The sequence below is a fragment of the Onychomys torridus genome, chromosome 7 (assembly GCF_903995425.1).
Source record: "Onychomys torridus chromosome 7, mOncTor1.1, whole genome shotgun sequence".
NCBI lineage: Eukaryota > Metazoa > Chordata > Mammalia > Rodentia > Cricetidae > Onychomys > Onychomys torridus.
The window spans coordinates 84112157-84137894 of NC_050449.1; the positions used below are offsets into that span (position 1 = coordinate 84112157).

General features: G+C 47.8%; 2 protein-coding genes across 7 annotated transcripts; one reads left to right on the forward strand and one right to left on the reverse strand.

The window, feature by feature from the left end:
• Positions 1 to 2: 2 nt before the first annotated feature.
• Positions 3 to 875, reverse strand: LOC118587631 (von Willebrand factor A domain-containing protein DDB_G0267758-like). Its single transcript, XM_036193637.1, has 2 exons — positions 638 to 875; positions 3 to 282 (listed from the first exon to the last, which is right to left on the reverse strand). Exons 1-2 carry the CDS (start codon positions 679 to 681, stop codon positions 3 to 5), a joined length of 324 nt encoding a protein of 107 aa, XP_036049530.1. The 5' UTR covers positions 682 to 875.
• On the forward strand, positions 538 to 23678 carry Zic4 (Zic family member 4). Of its 6 annotated transcripts, none has more exons than XM_036193532.1 (5): positions 538 to 898; positions 3669 to 3921; positions 7310 to 7394; positions 13445 to 14083; positions 18486 to 19889. In XM_036193532.1, exons 3-5 carry the CDS (start codon positions 7325 to 7327, stop codon positions 18836 to 18838), a joined length of 1062 nt encoding a protein of 353 aa, XP_036049425.1. In that variant the 5' UTR covers positions 538 to 898; positions 3669 to 3921; positions 7310 to 7324; the 3' UTR covers positions 18839 to 19889. The 6 variants fall into 6 exon arrangements, with proteins under 6 accessions (XP_036049425.1, XP_036049424.1, XP_036049426.1 ...); XM_036193531.1 differs by lacking the exon at positions 538 to 898 and adding an exon at positions 3484 to 3588; XM_036193533.1 differs by lacking the exons at positions 538 to 898; positions 3669 to 3921 and adding an exon at positions 3492 to 3588.
• Positions 23679 to 25738: the final 2060 nt, after the last annotated feature.

Below are 25738 nucleotides of genomic sequence, written 5' to 3' on the forward strand. Positions count from 1 at the left end.
GATCAGGAGGAGGAGGAGGAGGAGGAGGAGGAGGAGGAGGAACGGGAGGCGGAGGAAGAGGAGGAAGAAGAGGAGGAGGGAGGGGGAATCGACCCACCTAACGAAGTCTTAGCCAGCAGGCAGCGGCCGGGCGCAAGCCGGCGCCCGCCCGGCCAAAGGCACGCAAGCCGGATGACTGCCGGCCGGTAGAAGGCGGGCTCCGGCGCCTGCCGCTCCAACCGCGCCGGCCGGGCTCGCACTTTCTCGCCGCTCAGTCTCTGCCGAGAGGGCCTCGAGTCAAGGCTGCCCGGGGAAAGGCATAGAACATCTCAGCCCCCCAATAAAACTTCTTCCCGGATTTGTGGCATAGAGGAATGTGAGCGCCAGAGCCGCCGCCTCTGCTCGCCCTGTCTCCTTCTCGCGCAACGCGCCCCTCCTCACTCCTCCACTTCTCTCTCTCTCTCTCTCTCTCTCTCTCTCTCTCTCTCTCTCTCTCTCCTTTCTCTCAGGATCTCCTCTTTGCTCTTTCACTCTCCTCTTTTCCCCCTCTCTGCTTTTTGAAAAAAAAAGGGGGGGGAGGGAGAAAAAGCAAAGAAAAGGCGCAAATCATGCACAATATTGTCTTTTGCGGTTTATCTTCCTGGGGAGAAACTTTCACCTCCTCAGCCGGGCGGTGAGCGCGAGACTGATAGCGGCAATCATTCCTGCAGATAAATGAATTGAAAGGACGACACCGTCGTCGTCCCCCCCCCCCCCTTGATGAATGGGAGCAGGGGGAGGCGTCACGTGCGACCGACGCGGGCGGCGATTGGCGAGGCGGCAATCCCCCCACACGCCCCTCCCGAGGCCGCCGCGCCAACGAAGGGCGCGCGGTGGCGCCGCGCGCTGCTCATTGGCCCGCCCGCCTCATCAATCCCAGGTATTGTAAAGCGCTTGACATCCCCTTTTGACTAACAGGGCTGCCAGGAGTAGCAACTTTTTTTTTTTTTCCTGGCAAATTTTTCCCCCTCTTCTCACGGAAAAAAAAAAAAAAATGCCACGATTCCTTTTCCCTCTCATTCTCAGTCTCTCTCTCTCTCTCTCTCTCTCTCTCTCTCTCTCTCTCTCTCTCTCTCTCTCTCTCTTCCCCCCCCACCCTCCTTCTCTTGGTCTCCCCTTCTAAGTTCCCCCCTTTCTCTTCCTCTTTCTAATTTCTCTCTCCCTCCCTCTTTCTCTTTCCCTCCCCCCTCACATTCTCCCTCCCCCTTTCCCTCCTCATCCCTCTGCCCCTCTCCTCCAAACCTCCACTGAGCGATTATAGACTAAAGACCCCCGGTGTCTCGTAGCGCAGCAGTTGGGGACCAGCTGATAAACACCCCAAAGGCACTTCCAGAATGTCCCGATTCAGCAACTTTCTTTTCTCCCTCCCTCCCCTTCTCCCCCCTTCAAGGGCAGCAAAGGAGGCTTTTGTTATTTGCTCCTTTTGAAGTTTGCTTCCTTTTTGCCCGGCCTCTCTCCTGTTTATAATTTAAGATTCCGGAGCGAGAGGGCACTCCACTCTCTTTCCTAGAAACGTGATTTCTCTGTGTCTCCCGAAGCCTCAGTTTTCCAGGCTTCCTCCCTGCGTGCCCACTCACCCCCAAACACAGGTGGATGGAGCTCTTAAACTTTTCCCGGTTCCTGAGGTTTGTCGGGTTGGGTTTTGTTTGTTTGTTTGTTTTTGTTTGTTTGGCTTTTTTTTTTTTATGGCAGTTTGGAAACGCTGTTGCCGATTTCCCTCTCCCCCACACTAATTTCCCTTTTCTCTGGTCCGGTCCCGTAGTCTGCTTTGCCCCCACCCCCAGCCCGCTCACTCTGCCCTCCCATTCCCATCCCCAGCCCCTTTCATTCAGGTAAAACTGTAAATTTCCAACGCGCCATTGTTCCTCTGGATCTCCCAAAGCTCCCTAGAGATTCCCGGAATACTTTTTTTGGTATTTAAATCCCCGGTAGATAGGACTAATGTAAATTCTGTGACATTCAAACCTTCTCCAGTTCACAAATCAGTCACCCTTGTCACAGTTATTGAAATTCCGCAACTTGCCACAACAAGACGGTGGAAAAAGCGGGCGCGGTCTTTGTTGCCGACCAGGCTTTTGATCGCCAGAGAAAATTTACTTACCTTCAGATGAGTGAGCAGAAAAAGAAATAACACTCCCTTTGATTTAGTTAGGAAAATGCAGACATTTGGATTCCGTGCAAACATACAACACTCGCTTGTTTTCGCGATGCGGCCCTCGATTAACCTGTCTTTGCCCAGCGCAAAGTCTATTCAACAACTGCGCGTAGTTGCTTTTTGTCCCATCCACAAAGAACCATTGACTATATATTAAAATGATTGTTGAAAGGTAGAGGAGTATGGCACGTAAAAGCAGGGGGAAAATCCCTGTAACTCAATCAATTAAACCGAGCGACATTTATACATTTCAAAAAATGCACGCGGATGTGGAGCCGGGGGCGATGGAGGTCGCGTTTCTCCTTAGCTCAGTTCTAAGCCCATCAGCTTGGCCCAGGATTTAGCTTTAGCGCCTGCATATTCATTAGGTCTAATTATTTTCTAGTAAGGAAAACACAAAAAGCCAAGAGTCGGAATCCTTCAATTTGCCCTTTGTTTCTAACTTCATTTGGCTTCTTTGCAGCTGAATCAAGGCTCTAAACTCTTTTCCAGACAAAGGGACCTTCAGCTCATCCTTTCACGTGATGTCCGGTTAGAAAACTTACCAGTTTGCCCAAGCAAAAGGAAAATGAAATGATTTTTCTCCTCTCTCTCTCTCTCTCTCTCTCTCTCTCTCTCTCTCCCCCCCCCCCCTCTTTGCCAGCTAGCTTCCTAGGGCTGGAGGAAGAAAGGTCAGCACTGCCTACTTCTAGCCTCCTTTCTGTTTTGTCGGTACCAGAGTCTGGTTTGGGCACAGTGAACTGGAATTAGGCTGTCCTTTAAAAAAAGTCTCAGTCTCTCTCTCTCTCTCTCTCTCTCTCTCTCTCTCTCTCTCTCTCTCTCTGAAGTCAGATTGTGGCTGGGGATGGTTTCCCTGTGTCTGAAGAGATTGTACTGAGCACCTGTGCTTGTGGGGCTTGAAAATAGAAATTCCAAGAAAAGGAAACAAAAATCAAGAATGTTCTGCCCCCAGCAACAAGTCTGAGTCCAGTGGCCCAGCACTTCTCCCATAATCTGAGTGGACCCCTTAATGAGTGATAGAAAAAGCTGGAGCGGAAGGTGGCAGGGCTCCTTTTTGACCTATCACATTTTGTTTAGGGGGAAGGATATACCAACACCATTCAGCTCTTTTTGTTCCTACAAGGGAAAGTTGGATCCTAGAATTATGGAAATCTTATATTCAAGGAGATATTTCCTCTAGAGGCTGCACTGGCCTTTCACTAGGGAGAACAAATATTGAACCCACCTTGACTGCTTTAAAAAAAAAAAAAAAAAAAAAAAACAGGGAGGGGACCTGAGGGAAGGGCGGCTGTTGGGAGAGGGAGGGAAAATAATTCTTCAAAAAAGAAAGTCAAGCTTCTCTCCTCCAGTCTGTGGAAAATCCACCGAGGACGTTGACAGAGGGTATTTTTAAGAAACCCTTCCAAATATACAAGGTAAGAGTAAATGTGAGAGGGAAAAAAAAAAGTTGTGGGTTGTAGAAGTTATCAAGTGGGATTTGCGGCGCTCTCTGCAGGAAACGCGAACGGCTCCAGTTCAAAGCCACATGCACCAACGTGACATATAAGCCATTAAAATATCATCCTGACGGCTCATTTCTGCTCCATCATACATTCCCTAACTGCTTCCCCGAAAGCTGGAGAAGGAGAAATGAAGGATGACCGTCTCGGTGGAACCACAACAGAGGCTTAGAGGGATGTGTGGTCCCCCCTCATTCACCCCAAAGTGATGTGCAGAAATGAGGTGATCCGGGCAACAGGTGGAGCAGGGTAAGTGCTTGAAACCAGGGGGGTAAGACCGGGAAGATCTGTACCCCCACCGGCCTTTTAGCAAGTGTTCTTATGGGGGCCATAGGCACCCAAACCCCGCTGGGCAAATAGGCCCAGTCAGAATTTTTTCTCCATCTCTGCCTTCACACACACACACACACACACACACACACACACACACAGCCACCACGGGTACAGGCCCCACCCCACTGATTCTAAAGGGGGTGGGGAGGAGCCCTTCTGCCGAGGGGCAGTGTTGAGGATGAGTCCTTTCTTTCCTCCCGGGAGGAGTGGGTGCAAGCAAGACAGACCAGGCTCCTGCTGGCGGTGGCACCCAAAACAGCTTGTTGCCCCGCCAGTCTTCCCTCCTCTTCCTCTGAAAATTTGTGCCTGGGTGTGCCCATCGTGGGCACAAGAAGGGCACAACTTAGTCAGTTTTGCCCTTCTTGATCATGGCGGAAACCGAGAGGGTGCGGGTGAAGGAGCCCATCCAGGCGGCCTTTCTGCTTTTCCCTCCCGCAAGGATGGCAGGGAGGGTTTCGGTTTACCCTGGGCAGGGTCAAAGAATCAAGTTAGTGCTGTGAGGGGGCGGCTACATCATAGAACTTATCCGGATACTCACTGAGGATGCGGTCTGTGTCTGCCTGGGGCCGGTTGCCCGCCCGTCCTTATCCTTGGTTCTGCCTCAGGACTTTAACTCTAGGATCTGCTCTGTAATGTGCCATGAGCCAGGGGTTGGCGACTTGGCTTTCTTTCTCCTGGATGTGATTCCCGGCTGCGGTTAGGTCTGGGGACCAGGCCAGCCAAAGCCTAGACCCAGGGGCATGTAACAAATCACTGGCAAGAGAGAAGGGAATGGATTTGAGTGTAAAAGAGCTAGTTGCCTGGTTCGAAGTCTGCAAGTTTGGAGTTGATGAATGGTCCACAGGGAGAGGTGGGAGACAGCGAAGTCTGAGAAATGGAGAGAGGGTGTGGGAGGGCTGCTTCGAGTCCTGGGCATTCGCTGTCTACAGAAACTACCTTTGGATGTCAAGGCTTGGCAGTGACTCCAACCTCTGTTTCTGGGGCACCGTGCTTTTCCCTTCCTATGTTTAAAGTAAGGCTTAAGTACCCAGACTAGATTATCTGCAGGTGATCCCACTAGTTTAGACTTGACTGGGCACCCGAAGGTTGCCAGCCTTCGGCCTAGAGCAAGGGGAATCTGAACTCTACCCTCTCGAGGACAGGAGTAAGAAAAAGGAGTGAGTAGAACCCAGGCACTCAGCTCCATTTCCTGGTGCTTCAGGGCTGGTGGAAGGTAGCCAGGGAGTTGGCGATCAATCCGAGCAAAGGCCAGCAGCGGCTTTCATCTTCGGCTTGGTAGCTCTGAGCCTGCCAGGGCCAAGTTTTTCCGGCAAGTATTCACTCACGCCTGATAGTTAATCAGTGTGGAACGGAAGTCACCAGCTTTAGTTGACCTCTGACCTTAGACAGGCCTGTGTGGACTGAGTCCACCTTACAACAGGCAACCCCTGTGATTCCTCAAATAAAAGCGTACCTTTTGCACTACCAACAACCGCATCCTCTCGTCACTATCAATCAGCGAGGCTCCCTGGTACCGCTCTCCTCTCCTCTCAAGGTGCAGGATAAAGGCTGTTTCAAATACATCCTGGAGTTGGTAGCCAGTTGGTAGAGGAAGACACCTCAGGAGCAACAATTTTGGAGAAATCAAAGAGCTTTTCGGATCTCTTATTCTGGGGACCTCAGATTCAGGGGCCCAAGGTCATTTCCCAAAGTCTTTCCTCACTCTGCTCTTTCAGCAAGACCACTGGCTAAATGGTCTCAAATTTGGACCAAAGTGATGTTTGCCCTATTTCCCTACACAGAGCTGCTGCAGAACTACTTACGGCCCCTCTTGTCTGCCTTGGTCCAACCTTTGATACATTTGCTTGCATGCCTGTGGGACCATTTGTAATATACAAAGGACATGCACATGGGGAAAAGGGTACCAGCCACAGACCTCCTAGAAGTTGGGCTGTGCCAGCATTGTGGGTGGACAGAAGTTTCTAGGGAAACTTACACCCCTTTTCCTCAGAAGCAAACAAGTAAATTCTATTATTGCCAACCAACCAGGAACTGTGGCACCAGATATCCCGCCATGAGGACATTCAGAGCAAGGACACCCAGCCCACTGCCCTTCTGTAAGAATGCAAAGTTGGGCCTCCTTTTTCTCTTGGTCTGTGCTAGAAGGAGCTTGTTGCCTTTATGGGAGGATTTTATTGTTTTTTTTAGAAAGAATTGGAAACAATTTCCTCTGGGAACAGGTGAGTCTACTCAGGCCCGTGCCTGGGAAAGAAACAAAAAAGGATAAAACCTTGTGGTAGTTTGGTCTGAGTGAGAGGTGAGGGAACATAAGAAATTAGAGAGCCTGGATGGCACTGCAGCCCCACTTGGATTTAGCCTGGGGGTCAACAAGTTAAATAGCCACTTGTCCTGTGGGCTAGAGTGTCAAGACAGGCTGACGTCCCATTGACTGAGGTCTTGCTGTGTTTGTCCAGCCTGAGACCTTTTTCAATGGCTGTTTGTCCTTCCTCACTAAATTTAGGGTCAATGCTAGGTGGATTGCCTGTTTGGCTGTTCCACTGCCTTCAGTCTGGCCTAGTGGATGCTGCAGAGGTCTTCAGAACGCTTCCAAGGATATATGGCTGCCGAATGCCTGGGAGCTGCAGCCACTGACAATCTTGAGAACTTTTCAACTACAACTAACAGGCAACTTGGTACCAAATAACAACAACAACAGCAACAAAATGACACATTTTTAACCTAGTGGATTTAACATTAGCTTTGAAAAATGAGGAGTCAGTGATAGCTCTCAAGTTGGTCTAGAAGTGGGGGTGGGACATGTGAGACTAAAGAATTATTCATTACTACAGACAGAACAGGATTTGGAAATCTGCAAGCTTCTTCAGCCCAACAGTATAACTAAGCATAATTGCACACCCCTAGAGAACAGAGGGCCCTCCCTGCCACCCCTCACCAAAAGTAAATAACTGACTTGAAGAAATAATGGGGTTTTCTGAAACATAATTTCAAATTCTAGAAGCCACAGATTTTTGGACATTGAATGAATGCTTCTACCTACAAGGCAGAAAAATGAACGATAAAAATTATAACTGTGAAATTAGGATTTTTCAATGTTTTTGTTACCAACCCATATGTTTTTACAAGAAACAAGAGTAATCCCTAGAAATCTTTTTTCCCCCTTGTGTTTCCAAATTTGAAAACAATCAAAGAAAGGCTAAAAGATTGTTTTCAAACTAACATCTTTCTTTCATACACTCAGGCCACAGATTTTTGCCACAGAGACATGTATGGTAGTGTTTTATTCAGTTCTTTTCTTCTCAAGCAGGCTCAAACTCAGAAAATGAAATACAAGTCTTCCTTGGTGATGAGGAAACGATTGCGGCTTTACAGAAACACCCTGAAAGAATCAAGTGAGTAAAAAAAAAAAAATCTTATTGTAAATGGAGATTTGCTGAAGATGGGGCACTTTTTTCTACTTTTTTGTGTGTTTTTATGCATAAATTGTATTGTTGTTTGTTTGTTTCTCTTTTGTTGTACTGAGATGTGAGTTTGGGCTCGTCCCTAGACTTCAAATGAAACTTAGAATAACACCTTGGTGCTTGATGCATTTGCACACAAATCAATGACACAACATCCCACCAGCAGCCTGAGGATTAGCCCCTCAATGCCTACTCATCTGGACGTTCTAGAATTAATATTTGAGTACTCGATCATTGAAACAACCACCCTTGACCTTGTGCAGTTCCTCTGTCACATTATTCTATGACATATTCATCTTGAATTCATTTCCAGACAATTTGATTGGGATGAGGTTTGACATGTATTGGCTTCCATGAAAGAGGCGGACTTTGATCTTGGTGATGGGGTCTACATGATATGCATCATCTTTACCAGGGGCACCAGCCTTCTGCAATGTGGCAGTGACTAGTTCCCACAATGTGGTGTCTGAACCAAGAGTGACTGACAGCCACTCTGTCAGAAATACCTTCATTGTGAGGAATTTAATTTCATATTCCATTTAGAATGAGCACAGGCTTTAAGGCTGGCTCCCCCCCCCTTCCAGGCATCTAATTTTTCTCATTTCAACTATACAACTCCATGTTTTCTCCAAAGATATTCCCTTATTGGTATGCAAGGCAAGCTTCTTAACAGAAGTTAAGTAAGTTAGGAAATGACTGTCTTCTACTACTTGGGATGATTTTATGGTAGAAGTCAAAAGAGAGGTGCAATTATTAGATAAATTCAGTATTTTGACTCCTTAATGCTATCATGGATGTTCTTATAGCAATCTTTTGTTAAAAAGATATTTTGCAGAAGCAGCATTGCTTGGGAATTAAATTACATCTAAGTATATTTTTTTTATACTCTCGGTTCCATTAATGATGATGAAAGCCCAAATTTCCATAATTAGGAAAAATTTCCTCTTCTAAAAAAACCTGACAGACCTCACCTCCTTTGCATAATTTGGGATTGGACATATGGCAAGCTTCTGGGGCTTAAATGGTTTCTTTTCATAAGACTTGAGATGCCTCCCACTGCAGGAATCGTGAAGTCAGTGGATAGCCTCTTCAGAGATACACACCTAATTTTGAGTGGCACCATGGTCAGAAACGGGGGGGGGGGGGGGACTGAAAAAGTGTTTGCAGATCTAGCAGCAGGACATTCAGATGACAGAGGCTGTTTGGCCTGGCTCTGAGCCATGGACCCTCAACTTAATAGATAATCATAATTTAGTATTGTTTCAAAGATCAAGATGGAAAAAGAGCCCAGCTCTTTGAGATGCCTAAGCTCCATCCTTCCAACTCCCCAAAAAGAGAGGTCAGACATTTCAGCTAGTGAGGCTCTGAGTCCTAACAGATGGAACAACCACCCTATTTCTAGAAAGTAAACTAGAAATCATTTGTTTATGCCATCGATGAGTGGCTATTGTGAGCAAAACTGCTCAAGATATGATTCTGGGCATTGATTTTCAGAGAATCTGAGGGTGAAGGATGTTGCAGGATTACTGGCAGAATCTGTTCCACATGAGCCCTCATGAAAGCTTTAGTGCTTTTGAGGGGTAGCATTTGCCCCAAACACCCACTTTTCTTTGCAACCCAAGCAGGATGCTCCTGATGCAAGCTGAGCCCAAGTGAAGATTAGCACTTCTGACCAATTTGCAAGTTCTGAAACTGGGGATCCCTGTCCAGAGACATCCAAAAGACCTTTGGGAAGACAAAAATATACCTCTTGGACATTGACATTATATGAGTTGTCATATCTAATCAGCTTGAGGCTGTTTTGGAGTTTATTTTAGAAATACACCTTGAAGGTCCTTACATAATTGCTCAAAGTTCTATGTCAGTGAATATAAATGGATACAAGAAATATTTTTCTCTTTATCTCTGTCTCTGGGGAAATGGACCTTAAAAGAATGTCTGGTCCCATTGTTATGTTTAGCCAACCGAGGTATGGACCATATGGCTCCAAGAACTTTGCAAGGATCAGGCAGCCTCTGTGACCTGCAGGTCACCTGACCCCTGGCTACTCAAGAAACATCTACCCAGGATGGGTCCAGATGTTTTTAGTGCTTTAAGAGAAGGCTGCATCTGGGAAGGAGCTCCATGGGGCCAGGCTACTGTCAGTGATTTTGGCTGAATCAGATGTCTTTGCCCTTTTGCTGCTGGCACAAAAAGTCATACACATGTTCATACCTCTTCAAGGGCAAAGTTAGTCAGACTGTACACTAACCAGATACGTATATAAAACTTCTGGGTTTCTTTAGCCTTCAGATGCGCAGGTCAGTACATAACAATTCAGGAGGTTTGTAAACTTGAATTTTTTTTTTTTTAAATCTTTCTCTCTACAACCTGCTAATGGAAAGTTAACATTTTCTTCTCCTGTGAAAATGAGAAGCAGACACATGACTGTTAGGAGTTCAGCATGCTCACCAGGCTTCCAAATGGTTCTGAAAATAGCTGAAAATGCTTTTTTAAAAAACCGTGTTCAGTCTGTATTGTTACTCAAAGCACTAACAGGGATTGGGTCACAGTATGTATATTAAGAACCCACGTTGGTTCAAATAAAATAATTAACAAAAGCTAAAATGGATCGTGAATTTGACACATCCTGAACAATTAATTGTGTATCACCTCGGTTGAGGTGAGAGGAGGGGAATTTTAATTCCCGGGTTACGGTACACGTGCCCTTGCACTCAGGCTTGCTATCTCAATCTGAGGTTCTGATGATAGAAAGAGTTGGGCAGGAAGGAACACAGTTTTGTTTGCAGCATGTATGCTCTGCTTTAAGCCCTTTGGGGGTTAGTACAGAGTCACCTGAGTACATTCTTCATTTTTCTCAGACGTAGGACTTGAAATTCACTGAAATTCGTTAACAACTGTCCAAAGATGAAGGGGGAGGGGAAACAAGCCAAGGGACCAGATAGCAGCACCTCTCCTTAAAGGGGCCAACTAAGGGAATTCAAGGAAGCATATGGGGGGGAGGGGGAGCCAGGAAAGAAGATGGACTCCAGAGTCTAGTTTTAAAAGGCCTTGGTTTAGGGAACACAAGTCAAAAGTCTCTCCTTCTTCTGTGTGTGTATGTTTGTGTGTTTGTGTATGTGTGTGTGTGTGCGCGCGCGCGCAAGCACACAAGCGTGCATGTGCATGTGCAAGTGAGTGCGCTCACAGAATCTGTTTGTAATTGCCTAAGTCCTTCCTAATGCAGAGCAGAGAGATACAGGCTATTCAAAGCTAGAGAAATTATTGTGGAAGTTAATCCCTTGCTAAATCCCTTGCCCCAAGCAGGGATGAATGAAGAATGTACCAAGCTTTAGAAAATAAGTCAATTATTAAAAATTTTAAAGCCTTATTTAGTGAGTAGAAATGTCGCTCAGTTGGTAGAGGACTTGCTCAGCATGCATGGAGTCCTCGGTTCCTTTACCCACACTGCATTAACTCATTTGTGGTGGTGGACGTCTTATAAACCCAGCTCCTGGAGAACAGTGGCACAAGGAGCAGAAGACCAAAACCATTCAAGTTCTAGACAATCCTGGATCTCAAAAACAAAACAAAACAAAACAAAACAAAACAAAACAAACAAAGCCCAAAACCTTTATTTACTACTCATGGATTATGATAGCCTCAGGGAGGGGGTGGTTCCATCAGTTCCAAGTTAGTGTTCCATGTAATTTGTTCAAACTTCTCCCTCTTCTTAAAGGTCTTGTTGTTGTTTCAGTTTTTAGGACTCTCTTAAAAACAAAACAAAACCCAAGGCTGTCTGTGTCTTGGGGATATGTTCTATGTCCCTCAGGAAGGTCCAAAAATGTCCAGTGGCATTTTTGGCCATGAGGAAGAAACAGTCAGTGACCTGGGCTCAGAAAGTAGCAGATCCTAGGGCAGACAAGGGACAGTCATTCCTGAACCACAATTCAAATTATCCTCAATTGGTCTTCCTGGTCCAGCTATGGTGGCAATTCTAGACTGAAGGCCATGGATGCAGTCAACCATGGTATCCCCTCTGCAGAGTCCTAAAGATAGCAAGAATTAAGGTTAAAGCTTTGGCAACAAGTGATCAGAGACCATGAAAGTAATCCTAGTCTCCACCCATAGAACCTTCGTCTGGCATCACTGGAGAGAGGGGACCCTGAGATTAGTCCCCTCAAGAGAGCCTTGAGAGCAAGGACCTGTTCCTCCTATTTGTTTATGTGTGTGTCCAAAGCCGCCTTCTTTCTGTCTTTCTTGTCTGTTCTTCTTTGTTCTTTTCTTTTCTTTTTTTGCCAGAATACCCTCAGGTAGATAAATATGAGCTATGATGGAGATAAATATGAGCTCTTTCAGGAGAGCCAGAAGTGAGTTTGAAACAAGACTTGCCCTCCCCTCTTCTCACGGCCTCCTCTGGTTCCATCTCTCTAGTCAGGCTGGGATTCTAGGGTTTCTACTTCCAGGAGGGCTGTCACCCAGAGTGGGGGAGGGAAGGGGGTAGAGGAAGGAAGGGAGGGGGAGCTAACTGAGAAGAGAGTAGAGAAGAAGAGGGAGGTGGGCGAATAAAGAAGCAAAACAGGACATGAGTTAGGTTGGGGATGGGGCGTGAGAACGAGGAAGGGGAGAAAGAGGGGGAAGACAAAATTTCAGAGAAGGAAGAGAATAAAGTGGGTACCAGGTTCACTACTCTAGGAGTTTCTCTCTTCCAGGCAGTCTGCAGCCTTCTTTCCTGCCTTGATCGGACCCTCTCCTTTGCACTCAAAGACAAACTTTCTAAGCTTCTTGAGGGGTCTGGTTACTAAAATGCCTAGGACTATGCTCAACTCCTCCGAGAGTGGTCATGGGTAGATGCATAACCTAACCTTGCTCAGTTCCAGGAGCCTGGTAGCAATGCTCAGCTTTCTAGAAGGGATGGGGTAGGGGTGGAGGGTAGGTGTACAGAAAAGAGAAAAGAATTCCTGCCTGGATCAGAGCGCATGAGCAGTGGAAGCGTGAAATGCTATTGAGGTTGGGGGAGGGAGAGAAAGGAGGGAGGGAGAGGAGGAGAGGAGAGAAGAGGAGAGAGAGAGAGACAGAGAGAGAGAGACAGAGAGACAGAGAGAGAGAGACAGAGAGAGAGACAGAGAGAGAGAGACAGAGAGAGAGACAGAGAGAGAGAGCTGGAGAGAGCTGTCATCACTGACGTCGGGCCAGGCCACTGGCCAATGGGCGACATTGGCGATTGTTCTCACGGTGGCCCCGACCGCGGCCCCGAATCTATTCATTTCCTTAAGCGCCCTGCTGCCGCCTCTGTAGTGCCCGGGGTTTCACACAGACATTAAAGACACAGAAAAGGGGTGGGGTACAAACCCAAAACTTAAAAGAAAAACACAAAACAAACAAACAAACAAAAAATCCCCACCACTTTGCATAAGTCCCCCCCACCCCCCCCCCCGGTTGTCCTTTCTCTGCACTGCCAAACTGCAGTAGTACGGGCGGCTGCCAGGCCGAGGTTCAGCAGGAGGTCCTTTCCAGGCCCAGTGGGACACTGAAATTAATATATACGTCTAGGATGCTTCAGAATCACTACCACTTCTAACGTCACCACCTCCGAAATGACCCCCTCCCCATCACCTCCATCTTTGGCCCGGGAGCACCCCTTGGTGTTGGTGGACAAAGTAATCTTGAGATACGGGTCTTTACACCTCTGCAGCAGAGGCCGTGCCCCCAGGCACCCACAGACTCAGTCTGGTAGCCTCTCCCACCTACCCCATTATCACTGCCCCTCTCCAGCTCATGGCTCCGCAGGGGACAGCAGAACTGCAGCCTAGCCGGACGAACGCAGAGGCTTTTGGGCTTTGCCTGGTCCGCCAGGTTCACAGCTGGCACCGATTTGCTCAAGATCCCAGCACCAACGCCAGAAACCTAGATGCGGCTGGGCAGGACTTGTCCCCGGGGGCCGGGGAAAGTGCGAAGCCCACTCCACCGGTTCTCATACACGCTATTTGTCTCGACAACAGGTAGCAGCTGTGGACACCATGGGCCCCAGCTCGCCGCCGCCGCCGCCGCCGCCGCCGCCGCTTCGAACCCCTCGATATTTCCGGGCCTTCATGAGCAACCTCCTCAGGCCTCCCACAACCGTCCTTTGAACGGACTCCTGCGTCTGGGGCTCCCTGGAGACATGTATGCGAGGTCGGAACCCTTTGCACCGGGGCCTACGGCCCGCAGCGACACTTTGGCAACAGCCACAGCCCTGCACGGCTATGGCGGCATGAACCTGACCGTGAACCTCGCCGCACCCCATGGCCCTGGAGCCTTTTTCCGCTATATGCGCCAGTCCATCAAACAGGAGCTCATCTGCAAGTGGCTAGGCGGTGACGGCCCAGTATCCCCGCGCCCCTGCTCCAAAACTTTCAGCACCATGCACGAGCTGGTCACGCACGTCACCGTGGAGCACGTCGGTGGCCCAGAGCAGGCTAACCACATTTGCTTCTGGGAGGAGTGTCCGCGACAGGGCAAGCCCTTCAAAGCCAAATACAAACTTGTAAATCACATCCGCGTGCACACGGGCGAGAAGCCCTTCCCTTGTCCTTTCCCAGGGTGTGGGAAAGTCTTTGCTAGATCAGAAAATCTCAAAATACACAAACGAACACATACAGGTCAGTACTCAGTGCTGTCTGTCTCGTGCGGCCCCAGGGGACACAGGCCCTTGGGTCTGAATTTCCTTAAGTTCCCGCCGAGGGGAGGAGGGAGGCAAGTTTTGGTATTGTTTCCATGAGCCAGATTTATAAAATGGTCATTAGCAGCTTCTGCCTGTAGACTCACCGTTTTCCAGAGGCTGTGTGGGAAGAGTGGTTCCAGAGTTGGGATCCCTGTTGGTAAATGGGTGCTCCTAGCTTAGAGATTTGATTTGATTTAGGATATAAAGACTGGGCCCTGGGTACTGAGCTATATCCCCAGTCCCTAAAGTTTAGTTTTAAGACAGTTTTAAAACAGCATGGTCTCCCGCCAAATCTTAACGGAAGTGGGGACTATTGTCTCACATTTACAGATCACTTTTGGAAACTCCGTCCCCTCTTTAACTTCACCTGGATTGAGGGGTCATCTGACTCATAATACCTCCTTTAGGATTTATGAGCCTTGGGGGCCTGCTTTTGTACTGTTGGCTCCACAGAAGGGACATTTTTGGGTAACCCTCGTTCTTATTTTAGTAGAGACCCAACGGGACCCACTGCCTTAAATGTCATTTACTGAGCTGTTAAGTGAAATAGGGACATGTGTCAACCACATCTGTTAGCTCTAGTTAACGGAAAGCAAAGGAGCTCAGTGAAGGAGGCTGGGGGTTGAACTCCTCTGGCCAGAAGCATCTAATTAATACAATTGCAAGAAGAAAGTTTTCACACTTTCAGAACAGCCTGTGAAGTTACATTAATTAGTTTAGCAGCCACCCTTTGACTCTCCTTACTCCCCCCCCCCCCAAGTTTAAGAAGTCAGCGTCTTCTCCCCTCCCCCATCTTGGAGGCGGGAAAAGAGAAGAAATGATACGAAGACCAGAAGTCCAGCTTGGTGCTCCGGGCTGTATCTTTCCTTTCTACAATTCTTTTTAGGACAATAACCCTTTTAAGAGTCAAAGTTCTCGATGGTTACACTGTCAAGGGATAAAGCTTGCTGAGTCTTGCTGCAAACTGCCCTCTCCATGAGGTTTAGGGGTAGGAGACTGCCATAGGCTGAGGCAAGACCCAAGTCCAGTTTGGATGTTGTTCTTGATCCCCTAGCATGTCTGCAAACATCTTGTACGGTTTTCTAAAACACGTTCTGAGATCTCTGTCATTCATCTGCTCCTCTCTCCCGGAGTTCTATTCCCAGGGACAGAGGGATGAGTAAGACCAAGATTCCAGCCCTCAGACTTGCTGCTCCAGGGGCTGGTTGACAGCACCTGGAAGGTGGATGCACAATCCGGGGCTGGAGAAAGAACTCATCTTTAATGGCAGGGATTTTGAAGAACTTTTACTGCTCTTTGCCGGCCCACTGTTTGAAGTCTGTGAAGCAGAAAATGGTTAAATTCTGAGCGCAATCGACCTACATCAGAGAAGCACAAGTGTGCCTGGCTGGCTCTCAGGTTTGCGTGGACGCAAGGCAGAATTCTGCGTGTTCTTTTCGGTCTTAGTCCTGATTCATTACAGCTTGGGTTAAAAAAAAAAAAAAAAAAAAGCAAAACAAAACAAAACTCCACAGAGCCACCCCTGTTCGGAGTCTCCCTCAAATGTCCTAAGTAATGGAAAGAAAAGGAGGAGGCAAAGCAGCAACAAAATGTTTCTCAAATGGCAATAGAACTCTCTACAAATTATTCATGAAGACAGTTTTCGATTCAACAGGAAAATAATTGCCTTTTCAAATATTAATGGCGTTTCATTTCCATCGAGTCGCGGAAGCGGCGATCAGGAGCAGATTTCTTAGCTGAGATTGTCCCGAATGTGACTCCCAGGCCTGGCTCTGGAGGCGGCGGGTGAAGAAAGGTTTCCCTCTGTAGCGGTGACAGAGACCCGGGAACAATGGTGCGGCGGCGGCGAGGGAGGCGCGGGCCAGGAGCGCGCGCCGTGCCAACCTCCCCTACTGGCGCTCCTCCCGGGACCCTTGCCCTGGGCTCTCCCCACCTTTCCCCGCAGTCAGTCAGCCCTCGTGGGGGGGTGGAAGTGGAGGGGGGGGGGGATACAGGCCGGTGCCCCGGCCGCTCTGGGGCGGAGTCATCGCGAAAACAGACCGAGCCACAAGTGCGAGAAAATGGCGCTGGCCAGGCGTCCTGCAAGCCGGCGAACTTTGCGCTCGCCCGCGCGGAAGCGGGCTCCGGAGCCGGGACCGAAGACCGGGCCGGAGGTTCGCGGCCTACCCGGCGCAGCCAGGACTCAGGTCCTCCCGCCCGAGACAGGCCCAGCACGGCGGCGCCGCAGGGTCCACCCTCCCACCCAGGGCGTCGCGCAGGGACTTGGGGGAGGGGAAGGGCGAGGGGTGGCGGGGGTAACGGGGGGGGGGGGGGAGGGCTGTCAAGCGCAGAGACCAGGGCGCCTCCTGCAGCTGGGGAACGCTAAGGCCCAGCTGCACTGGCCTCCTAGGGGCCTGATCACTCCCTGGGACTGAAGCATTTCAGTACCTGCTTCCCCTCTCCCACCCACCCCCTTCTCTGTTTCTCGTCTGGAGCGAAATACTTCTCTATTTTACACGAGGAGACGCTGGAATGGGATATATGTGTAGCTGAATTTTTTTTTCTTTCTCCCCCACCCCACCCCGGTGAGGGAATTCTATTCTTAAATTCTAATCTCAAATTCTACCCCCCTCCCCCCCCCCCCCCCAAAATCTTATTCTCTTTTGTGGGTTTCAAATGATTTTTTTTTTGTAAGTTATCTTATGAAGAAGAATGGGAAGGGAGGGAGGAAAGTTTGGGAACGCTGATGGAATCAGAGGAGAAAAATCCGGCCACAAATAGGGACACTGATTTGTTCATTATACATCTCCACTTTTTCGTAAGACTGTGCCTTGTCCTGTGAAAACGGCAGCGGGCAACATCTTCCAGAGGACCCTAGTGCACCAGCTGTACTCCAGCAAGGGTGAGCCCTATCGGTGGACAGTGCGGGAGAGACGGGATCACCCGCTGTGGCCCGAGCCAAAGGCAGGCAGGTTACTGTAAACCTCAGTCTCAACCTGAGCGTCAACGCCGCGGTGGAATGGGGTCTTTGTTGGTTTTATCAGAGAGTCTTTCCTGTAAAGCACGGAAGAAGAGGCCACAAAGCCAACAGTGGAGCATCTTGCTCCCCAGTCAGTTGCTAGAGAGATTCTTGCACCCCTGATCACCCCAGGACTATCAGCTGCTTAGAGCACAGACACCCTCCACTTTCCTTTCCCAAACAATGCCAGCTGAGCCGGAGACTTGAAATTCTGGGTTGGTAGTGGGTGGGTCTTTCCTTTTCCACAGAGCAGCAAATTCAGGCAGCAAAGAACTCCTGGAATAAGGCTTGGCCCAACCAGTATTCCCGAAGCTTTGTGCGTTTCCCTGCCTTCCTGCAGTTTTACCTAGACCAGCAGTACATCCGGTGGTCAGAGGAGGCGGACCTGGCTTACCGGTGGCAGGCACTCATCGAAGCTTGCTACACTCAGGGGCTGTGATTTCAACAGAGACTTAAGATCGGTCTTGGTCTGAGCCTACTTTCCCATACTGGCCTCTGGGCTCTCAGGAAGGCGGGAATTGTCTGGGGACGACCATAAACCTGGAATTGTCAGTTTGGACTGAGAGTCCCCCACCCCCCCTACACTCGACAAGGTCTCCGCAATACTGACGGATCCGTACAATAAAATATTATCAGCGGCAAACATTATCTTGAGGGATTTCAGATAGATTAGATTCCCCAAGAGTTGAAGAATGCTGCAGTAGTTTGCCTTCAGTGAGTGAAACGTAGAGGGGCCTCTATTTCCTGGAAAAACAGCCTTTAAGGGGAATCATTGCTCAGAATGTTTCCCACACTACGCACTACGCATCCTCTCATTGCCTTGGCACTTGCACAAAACCTACTTTAGAAAACACTTTGGACCAGGATGGAGTATGCGTCCGGCGGATGGCTGGGCAAAGCTCACTAGGGCAGAGACAGATGGCCTGGGCAGTAACTTCAAATCCAGCAAACGTGAACTCCTCTATCAACTCGATTCTTTGGACAAAGGTGCTCCAGTCTCCTCATAGATTAAAGTTGGAGGAAAACAACGTGCGTGGATCAGGGTTCTTTAGAATGGAAATGACTATGAAGTAGTCACGGTCGCTCCTCCTCCTCCGACGCCCCCCGCCCCCACCCCCAGGCACAGGACGAAGAGGGGGAGGGGTGGCAGTCTGTAGGAGCGGGCTTCCTCTTCTCATTGGGTGGGGGAGGGGTGTCAGACCTAAAGCACACAGGAAAGTAATTTCTGAAAATCTTTTGTGGGTCTTTTGCTGAAAACAAAAGAGCAACGGGAAGGGTACAATCCGGAGACTGGGACGCAGCCCACACCCTTCTAATGTCTCTGCATTACCCCCCTTCCTAGGCGAGAAGCCCTTCAGATGTGAGTTCGAGGGCTGTGAGCGGCGTTTCGCCAACAGCAGCGACCGCAAGAAGCATTCGCACGTACACACGAGCGACAAGCCTTACATGTGCAAGGTGCGCGGGTGTGACAAGTGCTACACGCACCCCAGCTCTCTGCGGAAGCACATGAAAGTTCACGGTCGCTCGCCGCCACCCAGCTCTGGCTACGACTCAGCAATACCGTCCGCTCTCACGTCTCCCTCGTTAGAAAGCGGCCGTGAGCACCCGATAGCCTGCGCAGCGGCGGTGGCGGTGCGTGGCACAGACATGAGCGAATGGTACGTGTGTTCGGGCTCCTGGCTCAGTGCAGGCTGACTCTGCAGCGCCCCCACTCCAGCCTCACGCCACCTCTGGGCCCAGCCGCAGCTACCACCGCCTCCAGTATCAGGGCTGCTTACCCGCGTGCGGCTCTGGTTTATGTCGAGTGGAGTCTAGGCTCCGCCACTGAGGCTTCAAGGAGTAGGCCGGGAACGAAGGGAGGGAGAGGAGAGGGCAGGCGAGCAGATAGAGCCCGCTAAAAGTTACTGGAGGTCATTGAATATGCTGATACTAGATCTGTATACAAAAACATAAAGTGGTCATTCTACGCTCACATTCTGTACTCTCCTTTAGCCATGAAACCGATGTCTGGGATAAAGAGACTGATAAAAAAAAAAAAAAGACAACAAAAACTTATTAGAATTTATTCACAATTCTGACAACGGCGGGTGGCAAAAGTAAAGCTATAAATTTTCCCAGTGGGTGTGGAGGGGTGAAAAAGATTTTCCGTGAGGCCTGGGCCACTGCTTCCCCAGCTCCCAGGCGCAGACTCTTTTTCTTTTCCTCCTCTTGCTCATCAATCCCAACCGGAGGAGTTCAGAGCCCAGGAGGTGGCAGACAGAATTCCACAACCATTTTCTCGCAGCCCATTTATCTTTTCCTTTGCCACCATACCCTCTCCTGTTCCTTGGCTAGTCTTGAAATACAACAACAACAAAATAAGCAAACAACAACAAAGAAACACAGAATTCCAGCATTTTCCAGCCACCTCTGTAAGGGAGATAAGTAATGGGGGGGTGCTCTCCCCTTTTCTTGGGATACAGCATACCTCCAATCCCAATGCCTACCAGAGCACAGAGATAAGTCTGCTCTGACAGCTCTCAAATTCGATTTACATTTTTGTACTTGCAGTGGGGAGTAAGTCCAAAACAATAGGAAGCATGGACAAAGGAAAGCTAGAAGGTTTTCAAGAATTCTGAGTTGGGAAGCTTCCAGGCTTACTTTTTCCAGCCCCCATCTGTTTAGAACCTCAGGTGCTCCAGTCAGGGATATGGAGCTGGGGGATGTCATCACTGAATCAAGGTCTCCACAGCCAGGGATGCATGTACCTCACAGAACAGTGTCAATTCTCTAATAGCGTTTTTGTCAGAAACGACACAATGTTAGCTTTATTTAAAAAGTTTGTGGGCATGTGTGAAATAAAGAGCAACAACATTATAAGAGTTGAATGTATTTGATGTGCTGGTTATGAAGTCCTCCTGGAAAAAAAAAATCAGATATTGGTGGAGGCAGAGAGCAAGGCCTCTGCAGTTCTCAAGAGGGAGAACACGGGGGCTTGCTTCTAGTCTGCCACCCTCTGTAGGGAAGGAGGAGTTGCCTCAAAACCCTAGCTGAAATTTAAATAGAGAAAAACACCGAAGGAAAGAATGATGGCAAAGGAGAGGGGACAGACAGTACAGGCAGACTTGTCCAGGTCACTACAAATCTGAAATTAATACGTGGGAAAGGTGAAGCATTTCTGCCCGGAAGGAAGGCCCTAGGAACTCAACATTACAACCTGAGCCCTTAGGCTGGAGGGTGTAACTCTGTGGTAGAGACTTGGCCACTTCCCATGAAACTCTCCGGTTCTCCCCAGTGCCACCAAAAATAGGTACATTAGATACAATAAAAGCTGGACAAAAAAAAAAAAAAAAAAAAAAAGTCTTCGCACCACGAGAACTTGGCTGCATTGTTTTTGTATCCCTTCTTGCTCAAAATTCAGTAGAAAATTCTCACTTGGGTCCCACAGACCCCACAACTTCTGTCCAATAAAGCAACCACCTTGGCTGGAATGGAGTGCTCACCCCTAATGAAATCCAGAAGCTTTCCAAAGTAGCTCTAGTGAACCTGTTGTTGAGTTACAACCTAGCCCAGAGGCAGCCTGGGACAGTTAGAAGCAAAGAACTTGTTCCCATGGGCAAGTACTAACCTCGCTGCCAAGGTACACAGAACATTTGTGGGACTTGATGCCTCTGCTGATATTATAAAGCTGCCCCGCCTCAAACAGGGCTCCTTTCTTTCTCTCCTGTTTCAAAACACTTCATTTTGCCGTTCACCCTAGTCCAAAATAACGAAATGAAATAAAAATATTTGGCCGATCACTAATCGCCTTTAATTTTTCATTTGCTTGTTACAGATGTTGCTTGCAAGGTAATCTTGCCCTGCGCAGCTGAGCGCCGGCATCTTGCGCCTGCGACATCAAAGGGCTCACTCACAAAGCAGTGTTTCTTCGCCACGGTGCATCTTCATGGTAAGTTAGGATTTCTATGGCAATGGGCAAGTCTCACTGAAATCCTGAAAGGCCGAGCCTGGAGCCCGTCCAGGCTTTTCATTAAGGACATAATATTTACGTCTAACAGGCCTTTTTTCTTGTGTATACAAGTATATATTTTTGTTTGACGCGGACTAAATCATTTTCATTTAATTTCCGGTAAACAAAACCCACGCGAATGGGCACTTGTTCCCGATCATAATAAAAATGGATAATAATGCAAGGGAAGAAAAGGGCCGCTTGAATCGCCGCTCAGCCTTCTTTGTTTCTGCTTTCTGCGGTGATCAGAGGGCGTATTTGGGTTTGATGGCGAGTTTCTAAAGGCGAGGAAATGGTTTGTAAGAGGGAAAAGAAAAGGAGAAAGGTCCAATCAAGCTCGGGTTGTTCAAAGAGTCGGGTTTTGGGGTTGAAAGTGTGAGTTTGACGGTGCATCAGCACGCCGCGTTAGGCTCGCCATGGAAATGCGCGCGGGGAGCGGCCGCTTCAAAGGCGGCACACTTCACTGCGGACACTCTATTAAGATACATTTGCGCTGACCTTTGCTTTCACGCCATTTAATACTGTCACCGTGCTCTCCAGTATATACTTCCTCCCAGGACCTGTCTTGCCAGTGTTTAGGGGTTCACCCTGCACCCTGATGTAGGGGGGCTTTGGTACCAGGGATTCTTTCAAGAAAGGGAGGAGGAGCCGGACTCCCGAACATCTTGACAGCGCCCATAGGCCCTAGAGTCAGAGTAAATGACTAGAGCATCCTGAGAAACTTACCAAAGGAGCATCCCCAGCTCGAGTGTCAGCAACACAGAGCCCAGTGGGGAGCTAGGACGAAGGTGGCCAACCTGGGAAGTACAGGGAGCTGTTAAGCACGCCTCAGGGACAGTTAGTTCCACTGCATTCCCCAGAGGTGCTCTACTGCTTCCTCACCCTAGAAGTGTCGCAGCCCCTTAAACTTTTCCTCGGATGTGCCACTGTGTGGTAGCCTTAGGTTTGGGAAGGCTTTGGACACAAACTGAAAAGCCCAAGGCCAAGGGGATGGAGAAGATGGCAGCAAAGTTAGAAGTCCATGTTCTCTTAATTGTCTTGTTGTTTATTTTATCCAAGTACCCTAGTGAATAGGGGAAAAATAAACACGGTGGAAAAAAAAAATCAAACAGTAGCGTCTTCTTTAGTGCCTGTCCTTGTGGTTGAATAAAAAGGATGGTCTGCCTTCTATTGAGCTGAGAAATCTTTGAAGTGGGAGTTATTATCTGAGACATTCTTGCTTGTCGTCCTAACAACGCTGATGAAATGTAAAAGGTTCTTTGTCAGCGATTTGTTCTCCTCTCTGTCAAACTCACTTTGCCCCATTGGTTTCAAACCATTGCTAAAGAGATAAAATCAAATGTCTTAAAAGAAAAAAAAATCCCTACACTCCACCAGTAGATAACTTTAGGGATAAGTTTTGCTAAGAGGAAAAAAAACAAAAACAAAAAACAAAAGCACTGTGTAGTTTCAGTCTTGGTGATGTGTGTAGATGTTGGAAGACCCTTTGCACAAACACTGGTATATTAGGTAATGCGAGAAGGTAGAGGCAGAGGGTATGTGTCCCAAGTCTATGCTCTTGTGTTTATGCTTTCTGTCCTGGTCTGCATCTCATCAGCCCAGGTTTACTAAACTGGATGGATTCTCTTGGAGATCTCTCAGGCTCCAAATATTCCTACCTGGGGTTCTTGGAACTTAAGCTTGCCAATAAGTGATGGATGCTTAAGTTTTCCCTTTTTCAAAGAAACTTGTGCTATAACTAGATCTGTTGTGTTTCCTCACCACTAGCAGCAATCAGCACACACTTTCTGTCATTAATCTAAAGGATGGTAGCATAAGCAAGAGAAACATTTTAATATTTCCTTTATTATTACTGTTATCTTGGAGTCCAGAAAGTTTGGTTTACAAGATAGTGACCAAAAAGTGCATGCACATGCCAACCCCTTCCCCTGTGTGCAGTTCTTCATTTTATATTGTGCCTAGAAAAGAAACTTTGCCCCTGTTCAGATCTTCTTAACTCCCTACTGTAGTTCTAAAGGTGATTTAAATAAGATTGTGCCCATCCCCCTACCCTATGTGCTTACTGAATGATTTGTGAAGACCTTTCCCCAAGTTGTAACCCATGTGATCGGTTATAGTTGCTGCAAAATGTCTCTTATATTGATGTTGTTTGTTTACTTGATTCTCCATATGTCTGTATTGCTAATTTATGGGAGAATATAATGATTGCAATGGATGTGAATTAAACAGTCAGGCAAGTATTTTATAATCATCACTAACATATACACAGGTCTGAGTCAACCCTTAGATTATTGGTACCTTGTCTATCCACATTGTGATCTGAAAAATCTCTCCCCTTAACAGCAGTTAAATTATGAACTAACCTGAAAGAAAAAAGTTGTTGTGTGTATTTGACAGTGATTGTTCAATAAAAACAAAGTTGAAAGCTGAGGCTTTTCAAGGTTTTCAACCTTCTTGAAAACATGTACATGTAAGTTAAATAAAATGAGTTTTTTCCCTCCAAAAGTCTTTGTGTACATGTGCCTTCTCTTTGCTGTGTAATTTGGAAATAAATGATTGGATGCTTTCCTTTTCCAGTGTCCAGTTATTGCTTCATCATCTTAGGAGAGGTTTGCGGCTCTCTTACGGCTGCTCGTCCTTTTCCCCATCTTTCTTCATGGTTCAGCAGGATTCTATTTGGGCCTGCCACTTGAGATAACAAAATAGGAGACCTGTCGAAACAATGACTGGAGAGAGATCTCTCTGCCCACAATCTCACCCCAATGACACTAATGGCAGCAACTAATTTACATTTCAGAAGAGAAAAGATAAATGATTGCTCAGGGGTCTGTCTGGCAAGGATGCCTTCCTAAGCTTGTAGACTCTCATGAACCACCTCTGATTCTTAGCACAAGGCCCAGGGACTAGTAAGAAGTGAACAAACTTGGAAAAAGATAGGGAATTGGCTCCAAATCTGCCTAAACTGATGGTATGATGTAGGCACAGCTGCTTGCAGGGATCTTGTTAGAACTCCAGGTAGGCAGAGGTCCCCAGAAGGATCTGTACAGGTTTTCAACCTTAAGACTGGAAGGCTACACTCCCATGACTGGTGAGTTTTAGCATGCTCCCTGTGTCTTTATCTGGCTTGCCACTAGAGAACTTTTCCCAAATGTATCAGAATCATCTTAATCACAAGATCAGTCCCTTACTTCCACTGTGGTCTCTGCTGGTAGAATCCAGTACCCTTTTTGGACCCCCAAATTCTTCCCAGATGTCACATCTTGGAGGTGTATGCCTGACTTCTTTCTAATGGCTGAGAAGTTTGGTCTGATGATCCTGACTGGAGTGAACAATTGTGTGGAGTGGGAGAGTGATAGATACTGTGGGGAGAATGGTAGGTGATCTTAGATAGTATCTTGAACAACTAGCTTGTAGCCCAAGGATTCCTAGAGGGAAAAGTTCTAAAACTTAAGAAGAAGAAGAAGAAGAAGAAGAAGAAGAAGAAGAAGAAGAAGAAGAAGAAGAAGAAGAAGAAGAAGAAGAAGAAGATAGACACTTACGAAAGGCAGACACCAGGCTCTCCCAGGTCTGGACTCTGCTGTGTCTTGGTAGCCTGGAGTCCTCTCAGCCTCTGGGATTGCCCAGTCAGGACTAGAGAGGAGATCCTAAAAACCAACCAATCTGCAACTTGCTATCCCATGCAGGCTAGTGGCAAACTGGCAAGGCACTGCCTGTTCTGTGCCAAAACCACTTCACATTGTGGAAAGAAAAGAAGGTGTTCGGAGGGTGGCTCCTTTGACATCTTCCAGTAGGCTTTTGGAAAAGAACAGTTCTGCCTTTGAAACTTCCTGGTCCCAGCAAAGAACCCAGGGTAAGGGTAGAGGAAAGAGGAACTCTGCTCCAGGCTATTGGGAGCATCACCATTTCCTTCTAACTTTGTTAAAGTTTGTCTGTCTGTCTGTCTGTCTGTCTATCTATTTCTATCCATCTATCTATCATCTGTCTATCTATCTATCTATTTATCTATCTATCTATCTATTTATCTATCATTTCTTTCTTATTTTTCATGAAGAGTAGAATCGTACAACCTTGGTCCAAGAATTGAACTCTTTGGTCTCCAAGTGTCCATAGCGAGACTCTCTCTAGAATCACTTTATCTTCTAGGGCAGTCACCCATTCTGTAGTGACAAGTGGCTAAGGCAGCTTAGGGACACAGTCAATGACACTCATCTCCTTACCAACTCAGGCTTCACCCTTGTTATTGAGCAAGAGAGCACCAGGCCCAAATTTCGCTGGCAACATAGTGACATCAGAAGGGAAGAGGCAGTCTGTTTATTGATTACTAGCCCTGTATCCTCACGGAAGGATACAAATTCACTCCGATTTGATTCCTGTACCTTTAAGAACAATCAGACCAACATTTTAAAAATACTGTAACACATTTGATAAGCTTGTGTGTTAAATAGGGAATCCCTGAAACATTTAGGGGTAAATGCTGGCTGTGCTGTAACTGTTCCTTTTTCACTCCTGTTTTCCTAGGTGTCCCTTAGCCCCTCATGGAATTAGGTAACTATTTGGGAGCTTTTCTACATGTGGAAACCTCATGGCACCCTGAGGATTGGGTAGAA

What these genes read in the sequence shown, in the direction of transcription:
- LOC118587631 (XM_036193637.1), bottom strand. Translation starts at nt 681, where the DNA reads ATGATTGCCGCTATCAGTCTCGCGCTCACCGCCCGGCTGAGGAG. An exon ending in CTCACCGCCCGGCTGAGGAG is followed by an intron (nt 283 to 637) that starts GTGAAAGTTTCT and finishes TTCCCCGGGCAG; the next exon opens with CCTTGACTCGAGGCCCTCTC.
- Zic4 (XM_036193529.1), top strand. Translation starts at nt 7,268, where the DNA reads ATGTATGGTAGTGTTTTATTCAGTTCTTTTCTTCTCAAGCAGGCTCAA. An exon ending in AAACACCCTGAAAGAATCAA is followed by an intron (nt 7,395 to 13,444) that starts GTGAGTAAAAAA and finishes TCTCGACAACAG; the next exon opens with GTAGCAGCTGTGGACACCAT. An exon ending in ACACAAACGAACACATACAG is followed by an intron (nt 14,084 to 18,485) that starts GTCAGTACTCAG and finishes CCCCCTTCCTAG; the next exon opens with GCGAGAAGCCCTTCAGATGT.